We start from the raw sequence: 18,233 nt of genomic DNA on the forward strand, positions 1-18,233 counted from the left end.
AGAGGAGGAAGAAGCTAGACAAGAACCCGGACTCGGGTGGTTCTCAACGGGACTGCGCCCTACCTTCCCAACACCGTGCAGGTTGTTTGTGCGGAGAGGACTGCGCAGTTCTTGACATTTTTTGGAGACACTTGTGTTGTAAGCAACAGCAATTCTCCCTGCCCAAATTTTGCACCCAATTCTGAGGGCTCTGGAACTCCGAGAACCCCAGTGGTCGGACCCTATTCGCTACACTCCCTTGTAGCCGGGGGTCTGAGCGCGCAGCGGGGCTGCGGAGTGAGCTGCGGGCATCGAGGGGGCGGCGCCCGGAGGCCCGCGAGGTGAGGCGCCGCCTGCAGGGGGCGCTGGCGGCGGCTCCGGGCGGAGACAATCGCGCTGAGCGGCCACCGCAGCCAGAGCGGGAGCCCGAGCCGCGCGGCGCGGCGCTGAGCTGGGGCTGAGCGGGGCCGGCCGAGCGGGGCCGGGCGGGAGCCATGGGCCGCTAGGGCCGGGCCGAGCCCCGCGATGCCGCCGCCGAGTGGCCCCAGCGTCCTCGCGCGGCTGCTGCCGCTGCTGGGGCTGCTGCTCGGTGGCGCCTCCCGAGCTCCCGGCAAGTCGCCGCCGGAGCCCCCCAGCCCGCAGGGTGAGTCTTGGCCGGGAGGGGCACTGATCATGGGCCTGCATACCCCCCCTACCCCAGATCGGGACCCGCCCGCCAGCCCCTTCTTCGCGGCGCTTGTGAATTGAGGGGTATTCTATTCCCTGGATTTGGGTGGGGGGAGCTAGGCGACCTGGGGTCGTCGCTTCTGGGGGAGAGGAGGGAGGGAGAGGGAGACCGCCGGACGGGGGTCTCGGGGAGGCACAATGGGGAGGGCCGGGGTCCCCAGGCTCCGCGCCACCGCCCCCTCCAGCCTTGTTTTTCTCCCTCCTGGTCCGCGAGGCGCTGCTGCCTGAGCCATTGTCTATCGGAGACACCCGCCCAGGGGCGGGCTGGGGCGGGCGCCCGCTCCGCGGCCCCCAGCGGGTTCCTCGCTCCCGACCCCCGCTGGGTTGGGGGCGCAGACAGCGGCTGCCACCCTGGGCCCAAACGGGGGCTGGGCGCCTGGAGCTGGGTTTGAAGGGGGGAGGGGAGAAGGGGGAGTGGGTGAGGCGGTGGGCGGATTGGCTGCTCGAATGGGGTTCTTCGCCCTGGAGCCTGACAGCCCCCCGCCGGCCCCCCAGGTTCAGAATTTGGGGTGCACCAAAGAAACGCCGATTGGCCCGTGATGGAGGAGGGGCTGCAGTTGGGGGGCTGTCTGGAGAAAGGGGTACGTTGATTCCCAGCTCGAGGCGCATGGCAGGGCTGTGGTTGGTGGAGGAGCCATGCTGAGCTGGCTAACTGGCTGTGGGCAGTGTCGGCTGGAAGGGCAGGTGCCTGGGTCCCCGTCCAGCAAGCCTCCAGCCACTCCTGTCCCAGCCCGCCCCCAGCTTACCCCCTCCTCCTCTTACCTCTCCAACGCAGTGAAGGAGACCCTCCCAGCGCCTCACGGGCCCAGGTGGGTGTGTGAAGTGGGGGCGGGGTTGACTCCTGCCGCGGGAGAGCTAGACCATGACTCCCTACCGACGCCAGGGTTCTCAGGGGCGTCCACCCCACCCCAGCCCTGCGTCTGCCTCCCAGCCCCTGACCCCACCACCCCAGCCACTGTCTCTGAGTCCCATCCCTGCCTGGCATGGTGCTCTCTACTCTTCGCCTTTCCACCAAGGAGCTGGCAGGAAAAGCAGGGGGGTGCGTGGTGTCTGGATGAGGGAAGTAAGGTCCGGATGAAGGGAGGGGGTCGGATTTCCTCCTAGAATGAGGCAGGGCTGAAACCTGGACAGGCGGATCCTGGGTGGAATGTCAAGCTTTGAGGAATGGGGAAGGATCTCCCCGGCCTCAGTCTCCCCTGCTCTCTGCAGGGGTGGAGGCTTTGATGGGTAGGAAGGGGCCCTGTTTTTTCAGGAAGCCTCTTCCTCAAGAGCTGCAGGCCTGGGGAGGGAGCCCAGGGAATTGGCTGGAAATGAGCCAGAAGAGGGGGTTCTCCCAGGTTGCTGGCTAGGGGCCCAGGTTGAGGAGAAAGGGGGACTCTGCTAGGCACCTGCCCACCCCCTCCCCAGCTTGGCACTGATGCCTCCTCAGGCCTTACCTGCCCACCCCTGTCTTATTCCCTAGGACCCCTCCCCTTTTCTGAGGCTCTGGCCCTTGAACCCAAGGCATTCCTTCAAATGACCATATTCCAGACTCCCAGGTCCCTTCTTCCCAGCTGTTCCATCCAGCTGTTCCTAGCCTGGGGTAGGGGTGGGGAGCCCGCAGGCCCCTCTAGCTTCTCAGAATTCCTGCAGGGTGGTGATGGGGAGAGGGGGAGGGTGGACAGGCTGTCAGTACCCAGGAGAACCAGAAAGCAGGAAAGGGTCGAGTGCATGCACACCCACCCTCTGAGTTGGGCTCTGGCCTGGGAGGCGAGAGGGAGGTGGGCTCAGGCGAACAGCTGGACGGGATGCCAAGGGCAGGCGTGGCGCTGGCCCTGGGGTTGGCTGAAAGCCTGAGACGAGACACCTGTCGCTGTTGAGTGTCAGGCTCCACCCGTGAGGCCCCATGACCTCCTCGTGCCCTGCTGCCCTCAGTTCCGGCCTCGTCCTTCTGTACCTGGACTCTCCGAGGTTTGTGTCCAGCACCCCACCCACTCCCACACTGAGGCCGCTGTACCTTTTCAGGCAAGACACCTACTCCCATTCTTAGCAACAAGAGAGGGGTGAGGATGTTCTTGAGGAAGAACTGCGCTGAGTAGGAAGGGGTAGTTAGCGCTGTGGGTCAGAGAGGATGCTGCAGAATCCATGAGAACAACTCTGGCCTGGTTCCTCCTCTGTCAGCCCCTCTGAGCTCAGGACACCTGCATCCTGGCCAGATCATCCTGGGGCCAGGGGCCAAGGTGGCTGGAAAGAAAGACTCGACTTCGCTTCCCAGCCCCCTCCACACTGGTTACCCTTGAGCCTGTGTCGGCCCCCCAGATCTCCTTCCCCTTGCCAGGGCCCCAGCTCGCTGCCCATCTCCTGGGAGGAATGAGGGCGTTGCCATGGTGACTGGCTGTAGCTGACCAGCTGGGAGGGGGCTGGCAGTCCATGTGAGGGGGAGGGGTCAGGGGGTACTTGTTGGAGCTCAGAGGTTGTGTGAGTCCCTAAATCTGAAGGGAGACAGGCTCATGCTCAGGGTTCTGGGAAGAGGGTGAATGATGGGAATGGCCAGCCTGCTGGTGTCCCTTTATCAGTTTTTTTCTTGAGGACCCAAACCCTGCCTGAAGCCCTCTTCCTCCCTTCCAAATGACTGACTCTTGACCGCTGTTCTCTCCGCTCCACTTGCAGATCCCTGGTTCGCCAGTTACTCATCCTTTCTCAGCTCTCCTTCCCTCTCCTCTCCCTGACACCACCCCCATAGAGTCCAGTGGTTAAGGATCTGGGTCTAGAGACAGACTCCCAGGTTTGGATTCCAGATCTCCCACTTAACTATAGGGCAAGAATCTAAACCCTTAGAGCCTCAGTTTCCTTACCTATAAAATGGGCTACAAGCATATTTTATTGGGTCTAATACATCACTGACTGTAAAATACACCATTATTTATTTCATGTGCCAGCGAAAAAGAAAAAAAAAGCTGCCGATTATAATTATGACATCATCAATCCTAGGCACAGCCTGAGTTCAGAATGTTAAAATGTCAAAATGTGCATGTGTTAGACTTGATGATGAAATATGCTAATAGTACCACCTACCTCACAGGCTAACGTGAGGTTTACATGAGGGCTCTATCAATGCTGGCTCATAATACCTTGTCTAGCCTGGGTCCCAAAGCCACCCCCAACTACAGCCCCCTCTTCTGATCTTGAGCCTTCCCCCAGGCCTCTCATCCCCTCCTCCCTCCTCCTTACTCCCCTCACCCTGTCTTGCCCACAGAGATCCTGATCAAGGTGCAGGTGTATGTGAGCGGGGAGCTGGTGCCCTTGGCTCGGGCCTCGGTGGATGTGTTTGGAAACCGGATGCTGCTGGCGGCTGGCACCACGGACTCAGAGGGTGTGGCCACACTGCCCCTCAGCTACCGCCTGGGCACCTGGGTGCTGGTTACTGCTGCCCGCCCTGGCTTCCTCACCAACTCTGTGCCCTGGCGTGTTGACAAGCTGCCCTGTGAGTGCAGGGGCAGCTGGACGGGTGGGGAGCAGCTGACCCCATCAGCCCCTTCCCAAAATAGCTCTTGGGGGCGGAGGGGCAGACTTTCTAGCAGTTGCTGCCTGGGCTGGGGTACGCAGAAGGGGCTGAGGAAAGATGAAGTCACTGGGATTCAGATGGTGGGAGTGCCCGGCCTGGGGGAGGGGGGCTTTCTCTGAAGCTGACAAGACACCCCTTCTGCAGTGTATGCGTCAGTCAGCCTCTACCTGCTCCCTGAGCGGCCGGCCACCCTCATCCTCTATGAGGACCTGGTTCACATCCTCTTGGGCTCTCCTGGTAAGACTCTCCCTTCTCCAGTTCCCTCCTCTCCACCCATTCCAGCCTCCCTTCCCTCTCCCTGACCTGGGTACAGAGTGCTCCCCTCTGCCAGTGTTTGGCTGGGTGCCCTTGGGCAAGTCACTTAACCTCTCTGAGCCTCAGTTAGTTCCTCAGTAAGATGTGAATATTGATAGTATCCATGTTGTCAAATTGAGGTAAGGATTAAATGGCATCAGGCAGGCGAACAACAGCAGAGAAGGTGGTCAATAAATGCTTGCTGTTTTGGGGGCTTCTCGTGGTTTCTGTTCTCCTTCTTCTACCATTAGAAATCCCACTTCCTGCCACCTTGTCTTCAGTGGATCTACAAGCACTTCTTGTGCACCTACTGGGTGCCTATGTTCGATACTAGGGTCAATCCACAGACATAGAACACCTATCAAGTGCAAGGCCTGGAGCAATCCCGCAGTGGACCTTGTCCACCCCTAGACTTTTGGTCTCACCCAGCTGACACTTCCTGCAGCCCTGTGCCGTGCCAGCTACTGTGTCTGGTGCTGGGGGATAACAGTGAGGAAGAGCAGACTGGCTCCGCGCCTCGTGGAGTTCACTGACAAACAGACAGAACACTGGCAACCCTGAAATAACTACAGAGTAGGCAGGGCAGTGGAGTGGAGGGCAGCTGCATTCAATACTGAGAGGACCCTCACGTGGGACCGCAGCAGGGTGAGAGGATCTGGCGAAGGGAGCTGTGGGACAAGTGGGCTCATGAGGGGGGAGCAAAGGCACCTTCACTGAAGAGGAATCCAGATTCAGGGGCAGGGACTTCCCTGGTGGTCTGGTGGTTGAGAATCTACCTTCCAGTGCAGGGGATGTGGGTTCGATCCCTGGTCTGGGAACTAAGATTCCACATGCCATGGGGCAACTAAGCCCACGTGCTCTAGAGCCTGCATCCTGCAATTAGAGAAAGTCCACACGCTGAAATGAAGAACCCATGAGCCACAACAAGACCCAGGACAGCGCCCCCCCGCCCCCCCCAAAAATAGGTGCAGGGGCAGAAAGGGACTGTAAGGGTGTTCTGGTCTGACTGTACAGGAGAGGTGCCTGGTGTAGACTGGTTGACGCAGCCAGGCAGAGGGTAGCTTCCATCTGGCTAGTACAGGGGAGCCAACGTGGGTTCTGGATGGGGTGTCTCCCCTCCCCAATTTATATTCTTAGCTTGAATCCTTGTCCCCACATTACTCTTCTTGTTTGCTCATCTCCTTCTCTCTGATCCTGAACCAGAGGCTTCTAAAGTGTCTTTGGAGGTTTCTAAAATGCCAGAGGAGCCCTTTATTGCCCCCTAGCTGAAAGCCCTCCCACGGCTCCCACTGCTTTCAGTAGAAAGCCTAGACTCGTTCACAAAGCTGGCAGCACCCTCCAGGAGCCTGTGCGCCGCCAGCTGCCTTGCTTGCCTCCCTATCCAGTTATCTGTCTTCCCCCAACCAGCCAGCTGCCTCATGCCCCAGGCCTTCCTCCTGTCAGTCCTCTGAGAAGTCCCTTCCCACTTTCTTTCCTGCCGGAGTCTTACTCACCCGGCAGGGCTCCACAGAATATTCCCAAGATGGGCAGGGCAAGCTCCCCGTGCACCCTCCTATTTCTAGAGGAAGGCAGGATATAATGGTGAGTGAGGGGAGGGGCCCTGGTACCGGATTGCCAGGGCTTCGATCAGGCTCCAGTGACTTTGGGGAAGTTACTGAACCTTTCCTGCCTCTAATTCTGCATCTTTAAACTGGGGCTGATAATAAAGGCACCTACCTCAGGGGCTGTTGTGCTAATTACAAGGGTTAATGTAAGTAACCTGCTTAGAACAGTGGCCAGCATATCTTAAAGCTTAGTAAATGTTAGCTATTACCATATTATATTGGAATATTATTTATACATTCCCTCTGCTTCAAGAGAGACAGACAGACACACATATAAAACCTAAGTTGTCAAATGCAGGAACCACATGTAGCTATTTAAATTTTAATAAATTAAAAATTCATTAAACTTTTTAGAGGTAAAAATAAATGCAGTTCCCTAGTCCCACTAGCTGCATGTCGAGTGTTTAACAGCCCTGTGTGTCTAGTAGTTACTGGAGCGGATTTCAGGTCCCTGCCCCTTCAAAGTTACCATTCTAAGTCTGCCCAGTTCTCTCCCTAAGTTACCACTCTCCCTGGCCTTCCCACGTGTTTTGACCCATTGGCTCCCCTTCTCCTTATATCAGTGGTTCGCAACCTTTCTGGCACCAGGGACTGGTTTTGTGGAAGACAGCTTTTCCACAGACAGGGCTTGGGGGTGATTTCAGGATAATTCAAGCACATTACCTTTATTGTGCACTTTCTTCCTAATCTAACCCTGTTGCTGATCTGATAGGAGGTACTGTCCGTGGCCCAGAGGTTGGGGACCCCTGCCTCAGATACTGGTCTCTGGGGCAGCCTGTCCCTGGCCAGGCCACTGCATCCCTTCTCTCCATCCAGGTGCCCGCTCCCAGCCCTGGGTACAGTTTCAGCGCCGGGCTGCCCGCCTGCCGGTCAGTTCTACCTACAGCCAGCTCTGGGCCTCGCTCACACCTGCCAGCACCCAGCAGGAAATGCGGGCTTTCCCTGCCTTCCTGGGCACGGAGGCCTCCAGCTCAGGTATGCTGGGTGCCAGCCACGGAAGGGATTCCCACCCCCTGCGCCCCACCGCCACCAGGACTTAGCCCTCAGCCCTTGTTTCCCCTTCCTGCAGGCAACGGCTCCTGGCTGGAGCTGATGCCCGTGGCCGCTGTGAGCGTGCACCTGCTGGCAGGTAACGGGACAGAGGTGCCGCTCTCAGGCCCCATTCACCTGTCCCTGCCGGTGCCCTCGGAACCTCGTGCCCTCGCCGTGGGCACCAGCATTCCAGCCTGGAGATTCGACCCCAAGAGTGGTGAGTGCCTGGTGTGGGGCGGTGCAGGTGCTGGAGTTTGGGGAAAGAAAGTGGGACTTAAGCTGGGGACACTGCGTTTACTGAAAGCCCTGCCTCTCCCAGGGTTGTGGGTACGCAATGGCACGGGTGTGATCCGCAAGGAAGGCCGGCAGCTCTACTGGACCTTCATCTCGCCTCAGCTGGGGTACTGGGCAGCCGCCATGGCCTCCCCCACGGCTGGTGAGAGTTGGGGGGGGGCAGCAGGGAACAGGGGCGGTGGTAGAAGGGGAGGCGGGGAGAGTGGACTCCTTCTGAATGGCAGGAGGGACAGCCACCCCTGGGAACACTAAGCCCTCGCCTGGCACAGGGCTGGTCACCATCACATCGGGCATCCAGGACATCGGCACCTACCACACCATCTTCCTGCTCACCATCCTGGCAGCCCTGGCCCTGCTCGTGCTCATTCTGTTGTGTCTGCTTGTCTACTACTGTCGGTGAGTGCCCCCCACCCGCTTCCACTGCCTCCTGATGCCCAAGCCTCCTTATTCCAGCCATGGCTTGAGGCCTGCTCCATGCCTGGTCTTGAGCCAGGTGCTGGGGCCCCAGAGATGCATAAAACACCACTGGGATTCTTAAAGGCACTGCCAGGAAAGCACTCATATGCATAGGCATAGGTAAAGCCGGAAACACTGGTGGCTTCAGAGAAGTTGGGGGAGAGGAGGCAGGAGCTGCAGGCCAGGCCCCTGCAGAGACCATCTGCAGCTGCTTCTACCACCCCGGCCCCCACTTCCAGGGGACCTGAGGCCACACAGGACCCTGGTTGGCCTAGGTTCCTTCCCGGCTCTCACTGCACCTGCCATGAACCACGGAGTGCGGTTTACCCCCAGGGGGGACCCAGATGGATACCGCTGCCTGCTGGACTTCCCACAGACACTCCAACTCTGTCCACAAACCTCTCCCAGGACCCACCTGGGCTCCCCAACCTCTCTCCTGAGTCCCAAGCATTGTTAGGACCCCTCCAACTATCCCCAATCCCATCTTCCAACTTCGGGGTCAGGGACCCCCACCCTTTCCTGACACCCCGATCTGCCCCCCGTGTCTCCAGGAGGCGCTGCCTGAAGCCGAGGCAACAGCACCGCAAGCTGCAGCTCTCCGGCCCCTCTGACGGTAACAAACGAGACCAGGCCACCTCGATGTCCCAGCTCCACCTCATCTGTGGGGGACCCCTGGAGCCCGCGCCGTCAGGGGATCCCGAGGCTCCACCTCCAGGGCCCCTCCATTCCGCCTTCTCCAGCTCCCGGGACTTGACTGCCTCCCGGGACGACTTCTTCCGTGCCAAGCCGCGCTCCGCCAGCCGCCCGGCCGCCGAGCCTGCGGGTGCCCGCGGGGGCGAGGCCGCCGGGCTCAAGGGCGCCCGCTCCGTCGAGGGTCCCGCCGGGCTGGAGCCAGGCCTGGAGGAGTACCGGCGGGGGCCCCCGGGGACCCCGGCCTTTCTGCAGGAGCCTCCCTCGCCGCCGCCGCCCTTCGAGCACTACCTGGGCCACAAGGGGGCGGCCGAGAGCAAGACCCCCGACTTCCTGCTGTCGCAGTCTGTGGACCAGCTGGCGCGGCCGCCGTCGCTCAGCCAGGCCGGGCAGCTCATCTTCTGCGGCTCCATCGACCACCTTAAGGACAGCGTCTACCGCAACGTCATGCCGACCCTGGTGATCCCCGCGCACTATGTGCGCCTAGGCGGCGAGGCGGGCGCAACGGGGGCAGGCGAGGAGTCGGCCCCACCCGAGGGCGCGGCCCCCGGCCCCGCGCGCCCTTTTCCCCAGCCCGACCCCCAGCGCCCTCTGATGCCGGGCCACTCGGGCGCGGGGGGCGAGGGCGGCGGGGGTGGCAGTGGCGAGGGCTGGGGGAGTGGGCGCTCGGCGCCGGTCAGCGGCTCAGTCACCATCCCGGTGCTGTTCAACGAGTCGACGATGGCGCAGCTCAACGGGGAGCTGCAGGCCCTGACCGAGAAGAAGCTGCTCGAACTGGGCGTGAAGCCTCACCCGCGCGCCTGGTTCGTATCCCTCGACGGGCGCTCCAACTCTCAAGTGCGCCACTCCTACATCGACCTGCAGGCGGGCGGCGGCGGCCGCAGCACAGACGCCAGCCTGGACTCGGGCGTCGACGTGCACGAGGCGCGGCCGGCGCGCCGGCGGCCCCTGCGGGAGGAGCGGGAGCGCACCCCGGCGGCCGCCCCGCCGCCGCCCCCGCCGCCCCCGCCGGCGCCCCCGCGCCTGGCGCTCAGCGAGGACACGGAGCCAAGCAGCAGCGAGAGCCGCACGGGCCTCTGCTCCCCGGAGGACAACTCGCTGACGCCGCTGCTGGACGAGGTGGCGGCGCCCGAGGGCCGGGCGGCCACGGTACCTCGGGGGCGGGGCCGCAGCCGCGGGGACAGTTCTCGCAGCAGCGCCAGCGAATTGCGGCGCGATTCGCTCACCAGCCCGGAGGACGAGCTGGGGGCGGAGGTGGGCGACGAGGCGGGCGACAAGAAGAGCCCGTGGCAGCGGCGGGAGGAGCGGCCGCTCATGGTGTTCAACGTCAAGTAGCGCCCGGCCTGGCGCCGCCTCCGGGCCGGCCCCCGCCCCCTCCGCCCGGGCCGGCCCCCAGGGTGCGCGCTCCGGGGGGCCGCGGGGGCCCTCGCCCTTAGCCCCCAGCCCCGGCCTGGAAAGGGGCCCGGGGCCCTGCGGAGCTGTCCGGTGGTACGTGCTGGGTAATGTCTTGGGAGGGACCCGTGTCTGCCTCTGAGAGGGAGGAGAGGGAGGGGGGACCAGACCCCCGATGGGAGGTGCTGGGGAGGAGGGCTGGGTGGGGGGAAGCAGTGCCTGTATAAACGTGGCTGTACATAGAAAGCTCTATCGTGGGAAAGTAGGAGGGGCAACGAGGCCCCAGCGGCTAGCCTGAGGGCCGGGAAGGGAGGGGGCGTCCTAGCGGACCCCTGGGAGGGGAGGGGGTGCTGCTTGCTGACTAGCCCACCTCTGGGCTGCCATGTCACAGGGCTGGAGGCTGGGGCGGCTCCGGGGACTAGGGAGTAATGTGATGGGATCGCTGTGGGCAACAGCAAATATAAAACTGGTGAGATGAACGGCTGTGTGTCTTTCTGTGGGGGTGGGGGAATGTGGACACTGGGTGAGGACCCCGGCTCAGGGGCCCCCTGGGGGAGGGCAGGCAGAGTGGCCAAATCAGACACTGTTAAGAAAGTGTACAAACTTTATTGCAGCACGCACACGCACGCACACATACACACGCACCCACACCCGTGGAGAGGAAGAGCACCTGGCCACAGGGTTGACAGAAATTGGGGGAGGGGATGGCAGCTTGAAACGTGGCTTTCGCCACAGCCCCGCCTCCACCTTGGCATAGGGGAGGCCTTAGATTGAGGCCCCACCTCCCAGGGCGATGGGGGACTCAGAAGGGGGTCTGGGAGAATGTGGCGGGGGAGAGGTGCTGGGGAGGCCTGAGCAGTGGGGACCCTCTGAGCAGGGTCCTGAGGGCTGCCAAGTCAATCCTCAGGCCCCCTCACAGCAGCTGTCTCGGCCTCGGGTCCCTCCAAGGAGCGTCCCAGCGCAGGGCCTCCTGACGTAAACACTTGGTCCCCCTGGCTCCGCAGCGGAAGCCGCTGGGGCAGCAGTGACGCCTGTCCGCACAACAGGTGCCCTTGATGGTCAGAGTAGGGGGCGAGAGTTGGACGTGGCAGCACCCGGCCCCGGCCCTCACCCAGCCCCAGGGCGGGGGGCGGCACTGACCTGGCGGTACGGGCAACAGGCCCAGCCCCCTCGGCTGTCCGCGCAGCAGGTCTGGTTATCGCGGCAGAAGTGCCCCGCCCCACACGCCACGTTCCCCATGCCCACGGGAGGGCCGCCGGCCAGGTGGAGGGCAGCGTGTGCAGAGCCCACCTCCTTCTCGCAGGATCGAGCCTTCACGTTGCAGGTGTAGCCAGCCGGGCAGCAGTGCTGGCGGTCCTCACAGCACACGGCCTGCGGGGGACAAAGGGGCCTCGCACTCTCACCCCCACTAACGTCCCCTCCCACCGGAGACCGGGCCCCCCTGTCCTGACCAGGAGTGGGCAGGTTGGCACTCACGTGCGGCAGCTGGCAACAGGCCCAGGCCCCCCTCAGGCTTGGGCAGCAGGTCTGCCCTACGGGGCAGCTGGTGTGCTGGTCACAGCCCGTGTCTCTGGGGTGGGACGGGGAAGCCCGGCGGGCAGGCACCTTGTCCAGTCCGGTCACCACCTGGTTCCCCCTCTTACAGCGCCCTCCGGCCACACACGTGTAGTCCTTGGGGCAGCAATGCTGGTGGTCCTCACAGCAGACAGCCTGGGGAGGCAGCAGGAAAGGGTGGTCTAGGCAGCTGCTCTGGGCTGGAGCGCTGAGCCTCTGCAGCCCCCACCCTGCCTCTCCTGCTGGGCTCCTCCAGCTGGGCATGACTGTGACTGAGCTGGTGTCCCCCATGGGCTGGGTAGAAGGCAACAGGAGCCTGGCCATGTGCCCAGGCCAAGACACTGCCCCTCTCCCCAAAACTATCCCCCCGCCTCAGGCACCTCTGGGGCAGGACAGCAGCCCCACTCCCCAGACGTGAGTCGACAGCAGGTGGTGGAGGAAGGACAGCTGGTGACATTATCACAGGGGACGTCACTCTCCACAGCTCCGTGGTCCGGCAGGCTGAGGTGGGCTGGGACTTTCTCCATCCACGGCACCCGGCGGGTCCCCTCTTCGCACACACCCTTCTCTGTGTCACACCGAAACCCGGACGGGCAGCAGTGCACGTGGTCCTCACAGCACACAGCCTAGGGTGGAGGGAGAGGGGACGGTGGGCCTGGGGGGGACTGGCTGGCGGCCGCCCTCTGCTCAGCCCGGGCCACTCCCCACTCCTCGGTACCTGCACAAAAGGGCAGCAGCCCCAGGCCCCGGACTGTAGGCGGCAGCAGGTGTAGTCGTCTGGGCAGCTCACCTCCATGTCGCACTTGACATCCTGCACTGTGAGACAGGTGAGGCAGCGGGTCAGCAGGGGCACTGGGGACCCTTTGGGGGTGCCCTCCCTCTGCCAGCTCCACAGTGAGAACCAGATGCGGAGGAGGGAGGGTACGGCTCAGGCCAACCCAGCAGTGATCCTAAGGCGAGGCCCAGTGGGGACGGAAGGGGACTGTCCCTGCTTTCAGCCCCTCCATGCATGCGGCCGTCAGTCTCCACCCCCGTATCTGTTCACTCCCCGTGGTGTAGGTAGAATGGGGTCTGCAGTCTCCCCCAGTACCTGTGTGTGCGGGCAGCTTGGTGAGGAGGTCCGTAGCATTCTCCTTGGAGAGGCACTTACTGTGGGTCAGATCACACACAGTGTTCTGGGGGCAGCAGTGCAGGTGGTCGGAGCAGCAGATGGCCTGGGTGAGGGCAAGGTGGGTCTTTGGGATTTCCAGTCTCCCTGGTTCAGGGAGCAGCCAGGCCGACAGCAGGCACTACCCCAAGTCTACCACTAGGGGGTGGCATGAGTCCTGAGCAGTCAGGTTCCCAGCTGCCAGCCAGCCAGCCCTACCCCCTGGAGTCACTGCCAGGTAGGTAGGTGGGTACCCAGGCCAGGTGAATGCGGGCACACAGTCCAGCAGACTATAGCCCCTCACTTACATTAGGCATCGGGCAGCAGCCATACTTTCCAGTGGGCAGCTCGCAGCAGGTAGAACCGTCGGGGCACTGGGACCGTCCATCTGGGCATAAGATCACTGGAAGGGGAGAGAAAGGTGAGGGGCAGCCAGGGTGGAGGGGACAGTCTCTCCAGCTCTCTCCAACAGGAGTTAGAAAAGGCCTCTCTTCATCCCAGACTCATACCTCCTTACCTGAACTTTTAGTCTTGTGTGCAGGCGTCTTCTTAGCCAAGGGGTGGGTGCCTGTGGCCGAGAGACAGCGGCCACGAGCCAGGTCACAGGACGTGCCATGGGGGCAGCAGTGTATCTTGTCTTCACAGCAAGAGGCCTGAGAAGAGATGGCCCAGTCTCTGTCTTTGCTCCCTCTATCCCTTCCTCTGCCCACACTGCCTTCCCTCGCCACCCTCCGTCTTCCCGAAGTTGTACCTGGGGCATGGGGCAGCATCCCCAGGAGCCATCAGGCATGGTGCAGCATGTGGAGGAGTTGGGGCACTGGAACTGTTTGTCAGGGCACTGGACAGCATCCAGGGGCTTGGTATCTGTAGACGGGATGACCCAGGACTCTGCCCAGTCAGTGACGGTCATTCCCACCATCACTCAAGGAGCTATGGGCACCAGCGCCTTTCAGCCCAGCTACAGGAGGATTCAGGGGCTGGCACTAGGGCTCAGGGCTCCCCCGGCTCTCTTAATCCACTCTCCCCCAGGCCAGTCCTTGTACCAGCAATATGCCACAGGGCAAGGGCGTCCACTGACTGGGTAGGCATTAAACCAGTGCAGCTTTTGGGACTTCCCTGGCATCCAGTGATTAGGACTTCACCTTGCAATGCAAGGGGTTTGGGTTGATCCCTGGTCAGGGGGTTAAGATCCCACTTGCCTCAAGTCAAGAAAAACAAAACAATATAAATCAGAAGCAATATTGTTAGCAAATTCAATAAAGACTTTTAAAATGGTCCACATCAGACGAGATCGGGCGCGTTCAGGGTGGTATGGCCGTAGACTAAAATGGTCCACATCAAAAAAATCTTTAAAAAAAACAACAGTTCAGCTTGGCCTGTCCTCACCCCCACAGTGCCTGGTCCTGGGCCTGGGGTCTTGCATTCTCTTCTGACCCCTCCTCATCCCTCTGTCCAAAGCAGGGTGTGTGTGTGGGGGTGTTGCTTAGTACAGATGTCATATAAATGAGGACACAAAGGCAGGAATCAAGGTCACTCTGCTGGCTGGGCTCCTGGAAGCTCCAAATTCTTCTGCTCCCACCTCCCTGCCCTCCGCCTCCACCTCTGCCGCACCTGATCTTTGGAAACAGGACCGCCCATCAGCGCTGCAGTGGAAGCCCCGGGGGCAACAGTGGCGGCCATCCCCGCATGACACAGCCTATGGGACACAGGAGCACCTTGGTTACCGAGGCCCATTTCCCTGGGGGGGTGGGAGAGTGCAGGAAAAGTGTAAATGCAGACCCAAGCTTCTCTGTAGACCTAATGGCACTCTCACCTCTGGGAACGGGCAGCAGCTGGAGGTCCCTGAGACAGTGAGGATGCAGGAGTAGCCAGGAGCGCAGTGGCCGTTGGCCTGGCAGGGTCGGCCCAGACGCTGGCTCAGCACAGCCGGCTGCTGGTCCTGGGAAGCGAGATGAGGAGATAAATTGAAGGACCCGAGTGAGCCTGGCCCACTCCTCTGGCCAATCCAAGAGGCCCGATCCCAGGCTTCCAGCTCTTTGCCTGGGCCGTAGGGCACTCACCGGAACGGGATTGCAGCAGCTGTAGGTGGCTCCATTCGAGTCCAGGCAGCAGGCCACAGGGCAGAGCTGACCGTCTGGGCACTGTGTTCCAGCCACCAGCCCTGTCACTAAGGCCACCCAGCTCACCAAGGTCCACATGGTCCACCTGCAAAGTCCCAAGAGGCATTTGGCAACTGGCTTAAGCTGAGGCCACCCTTGATTCTGGGACCAGTCACTCCCATCTGCCGAAGGCCCAGGACCACCTGAGCCTCCACAACAACAGCCTGTCCGGGCAGGAAGAAAGATGCAGGGCTTGAGGCTCAGCTTCCTACGTGTGTCCTGTGTGGGGGTCACACATGCACCAGCGAGTGTACACCCATATGCATGAATGCTCACATGAGTGTGTGAATCTGTGTCCCCAATATGTGGCCTAACTGTTGAATCTCTGTGGCTGAGTGTGTGCAGATGTGGGTATGTGAGAGTCCGGAAGATTTGTGGGTTTTGTGGGCCTGAACTGTGGGGACGTGAGCCACCTCCATGGGGGTGGGAAAGACATCAGTTGCCCATAAGACAGAACTGAAGTCTCCCCCTTGAAGAAAAGCCAGGGTTTCACTTCCCGAGCCAGCTCCTCCAGTTGCCTCCTCACCCAATACTATGTTCATACCTGCCCTCTGCTAAGGCCTGTTGGCCCCGGAGGGGAGGTCACATGATGACATGAGCAACCACGGGGTTGAGAAAGTTGTGAAAAAGGAAGTATGATGTTGAAGGAGTCTGGGCTACCTTCCCCGAAGGTCAACCACCACCTGCCCGCTGACTGTCCCCTCCCCATCCAAAGGAGACAAACAGGCTTGGTCAACCTTTGGGACACCTGTGTTCCATGGGCCCCCAATACCACCAGGCCCTTTCTTTGTTTAATTTTTTTTTAATTAAAAAAATTGGGGGGCATGCCCATGCAACATGTTGGTTCTTAGTTCCCTGATCAAGGATTGAACCCATGCCCCCTACATTGGGAGCTCTGAGTCTTAACCACCAGACTGCCAGGGAAGTCCCACACCAGGTCCTTTCAGGATCCTCAAACATACCCACCACGCTTCCCCTCTTCCTCTCTCTATCCTGGAGCAGAAACCCAGCTGCATGTAGAGAGCCCATATGTGCCCACCAGGCTGCCATTTGCATCAGCCAAAGGAAGCAAGTCTCATTCTCTGAAGGGGAGTGGCCTTTCATTTCCTGAACAACTCTTCCCCCAAGCTCAGCCAGCCCTGCTAGTTCAATGAGGCAGGCCCAGGAGATCTTACCCTGTCTAGAGGGGCCAAAACAGTCATGTGTGCTGAACCTTTTAGGAGCCAGTGACAACATTCTATGTTATTTTCTTTTTTTTCCTGTAACAACCATCCAAAATAGGAATTATTACCTTTAATTTTCTAAGGAGGAAACTGAGGCTCAGAGATAGGAAGTAACCCGCCCATGTCATATATCAAGACATAGAGATGACAGGCTCTGATGGCTCCAGAGTAAATTGGACCTGGGTTCACAAGTGGTACCATGGACAGTGCCTGGGAATGGACCCCCCAAACCCAAGGAGGATACAGGCCTGATGTCCAAGCAGAGAAGAGGAATAGAAATGTTTCTTTGAGCAGGTGGACTGGACCAAGACAGAAATGTGGGGTACAGGGGCTGACTGGATACTGCACATGAGTGCTAGAATGAAGGCCTCAAAAGTTGCTTCCTGTCTCTGGGCCTCAGTTCTCAGTGAGTCTGTGTGTGGACACTGCACACTTTGTGTGGCAGGGAATAGCACACACAGGGTCACTCACATCCTCTCTCCCTCACCTGGCTTTCCTCACTGCCCTCTCCCTAACTCAAAGACCATCCCCAGGAGGCTATCTCCTGTACAGGTGAGGCTGAAGGAGACTGGTCCTGGACCTCAGCCCTTTCACTCTCTTCCCCAATGCTCACAGCTCCCTGGAAAGGGAGCTGGCCGCCCTGCTTTTTAGGAGTCCAACCATAACCCTCCGCAGCCTCCTGGGCTGCCCTGGCCAGAAGGAATGCCTGTCCGCACACATCTCTGACTACTCAGCACCCTAGTGATTCATTTGGGTACATCCTTCTTCCTGGGTATCCTGAGGTTCGGAAGTAGTGTACGCTTCTACTGAATACACATGCATGCGCGTGCACACACACTCAGGACCAGAATGGGGAAGAGGGAACCCAATTCATCTCAGTAGGGTTCCAAGAGGTGACCTCTCACCCCCACCGACACTGCCACTACACAGAGGGAGGACAGGAGCCTCTTCAAGCCCCCAGCTCCGTCATCTTCCACTAGGTGGCAGCCCCCCACTTCGAGTGCCAGGAGAGAGATTTCCCAAAAGGTGAGCCAACCCAGCAGCGGAGAGAGCAGGAAAAAGTGACCGGGGGAGACGGAAGTTAGCTCGTCCCACCCCTCCACGAGAGGAAGTTAGAGTCAGACACAACCCAGGGGTTCAATCACCACTCCCGAGTCCCTACTGTCTTTAAGAAGGCCAGGGTCTCAAGCCCCACTCCCAGCTCTCTGAGATCGGGGGCCAGGGGCGGGCGCCTAGCTTGCTCCCAGCCGCTGAGGGGACTGCCCACCAGCACCACTACCAGCACCTGCCGATGGGGGCGGAGTCGACTCAAGAACAGTGATCTCTTCTTTGGGAGAAGGGGCTGCAGCTTCCAGGGATGCTGGAGAGAGAGAGCCCCTTCTAATGGGGGTCACTGCAATTACTGTTTACTCCCACCACCCATAAAACTCCCTCCAGTGCATCGGAGTTTCTATAAGGGAATCTTTTTTTGTATCCCTGCTGAAACTCCAGAGGAGCCCCATCTCCCACGTCCCCCAGGCTGGGCCCCTGGGAAGGAGCAAGCGAGGTCCCCCCTCCTTACCTGCGTCGGGGTCCGCGATCGCTGGTTAGCAGCGGTCAGGCAGCTCAGCCACTTGGGCCACTCGGCTCGACGGCCCACCCACCTCAATTTCCATTGGTCAGGTGTCCGGGATGTCGCACTCCCATTGGCTACTCGTCGACGTAAAGGCGGGGCCAACCTGGAATCCTGTGTGTCTTGTCCTACTCAAATTCACTCCCCTCCCTCCTTCCTCTCTCTCCCCAACCCCCCATTTCTAGGGATCATGTGATTGGGGAATCATGTGACGCCCTGGGACGGCTCAGCCTGTTTGCGGGTGCCCGCCGCCTTCTGTTGACCCATCCCGAGGGTCAGCTCCTTTCCGGGAACGTTGAGAGCCAAGAGATCTGCCCCTTAGTGGGTGCGTTCAAGAGCGTTTAAGGGGTGTCTCCTAGATTTAGAACATTTGTCTGTATTCTCTTCATCCCATGCAGATTTAAGGCTCGGCAGCCGGGCCCCAAAGGGGGCTGAATGAGAGTTGTGAGGGCAAGGATAAACAGACCTCAGGCCCTTTCCTCAAGGTGCTCACAGCAGGGGGTGGGGTGGGGGTTGGAGAATCGCGT

General features: G+C 60.6%; 2 protein-coding genes across 2 annotated transcripts; one reads left to right on the forward strand and one right to left on the reverse strand.

The window, feature by feature from the left end:
* Nucleotides 1-389: 389 nt before the first annotated feature.
* FAM171A2 (family with sequence similarity 171 member A2) lies at nt 390-10,152 on the forward strand. The gene is made up of 8 exons (XM_065909536.1): nt 390-622; nt 3,941-4,168; nt 4,394-4,486; nt 6,964-7,122; nt 7,217-7,396; nt 7,499-7,615; nt 7,743-7,869; nt 8,481-10,152. Exons 1-8 carry the CDS (start codon nt 505-507, stop codon nt 9,952-9,954), a joined length of 2,496 nt encoding a protein of 831 aa, XP_065765608.1. The 5' UTR covers nt 390-504; the 3' UTR covers nt 9,955-10,152.
* A 454-nt stretch (nt 10,153-10,606) lies between these two features.
* On the reverse strand, nt 10,607-17,812 carry GRN (granulin precursor). Its single transcript, XM_065909074.1, has 13 exons — nt 17,656-17,812; nt 14,773-14,917; nt 14,526-14,651; nt 14,324-14,408; nt 13,464-13,576; nt 13,230-13,365; nt 13,021-13,115; nt 12,656-12,779; nt 12,284-12,381; nt 11,946-12,191; nt 11,488-11,721; nt 11,152-11,382; nt 10,607-11,062 (listed from the first exon to the last, which is right to left on the reverse strand). The coding sequence occupies exons 2-13, from the start codon at nt 14,908-14,910 to the stop codon at nt 10,925-10,927; spliced, it is 1,764 nt and encodes a 587-aa protein (XP_065765146.1). The 5' UTR covers nt 14,911-14,917; nt 17,656-17,812; the 3' UTR covers nt 10,607-10,924.
* Between the last annotated feature and the right edge of the window lie 421 nt (nt 17,813-18,233).

This window comes from Muntiacus reevesi, chromosome 18 (assembly GCF_963930625.1).
Source record: "Muntiacus reevesi chromosome 18, mMunRee1.1, whole genome shotgun sequence".
In the NCBI taxonomy this organism is placed as follows: domain Eukaryota; kingdom Metazoa; phylum Chordata; class Mammalia; order Artiodactyla; family Cervidae; genus Muntiacus; species Muntiacus reevesi.

What these genes read in the sequence shown, in the direction of transcription:
- FAM171A2 (XM_065909536.1), top strand. Translation starts at nt 505, where the DNA reads ATGCCGCCGCCGAGTGGCCCCAGCGTCCTCGCGCGGCTGCTGCCGCTG. An exon ending in GCGTGTTGACAAGCTGCCCT is followed by an intron (nt 4,169 to 4,393) that starts GTGAGTGCAGGG and finishes CCCCTTCTGCAG; the next exon opens with TGTATGCGTCAGTCAGCCTC. An exon ending in CACGGAGGCCTCCAGCTCAG is followed by an intron (nt 7,123 to 7,216) that starts GTATGCTGGGTG and finishes CCCTTCCTGCAG; the next exon opens with GCAACGGCTCCTGGCTGGAG.
- GRN (XM_065909074.1), bottom strand. Translation starts at nt 14,910, where the DNA reads ATGTGGACCTTGGTGAGCTGGGTGGCCTTAGTGACAGGGCTGGTGGCT. An exon ending in GATGCTGCCCCATGCCCCAG is followed by an intron (nt 13,366 to 13,463) that starts GTACAACTTCGG and finishes ATCTCTTCTCAG; the next exon opens with GCCTCTTGCTGTGAAGACAA. An exon ending in CAAGCTGCCCGCACACACAG is followed by an intron (nt 12,382 to 12,655) that starts GTACTGGGGGAG and finishes CCTGTCTCACAG; the next exon opens with TGCAGGATGTCAAGTGCGAC.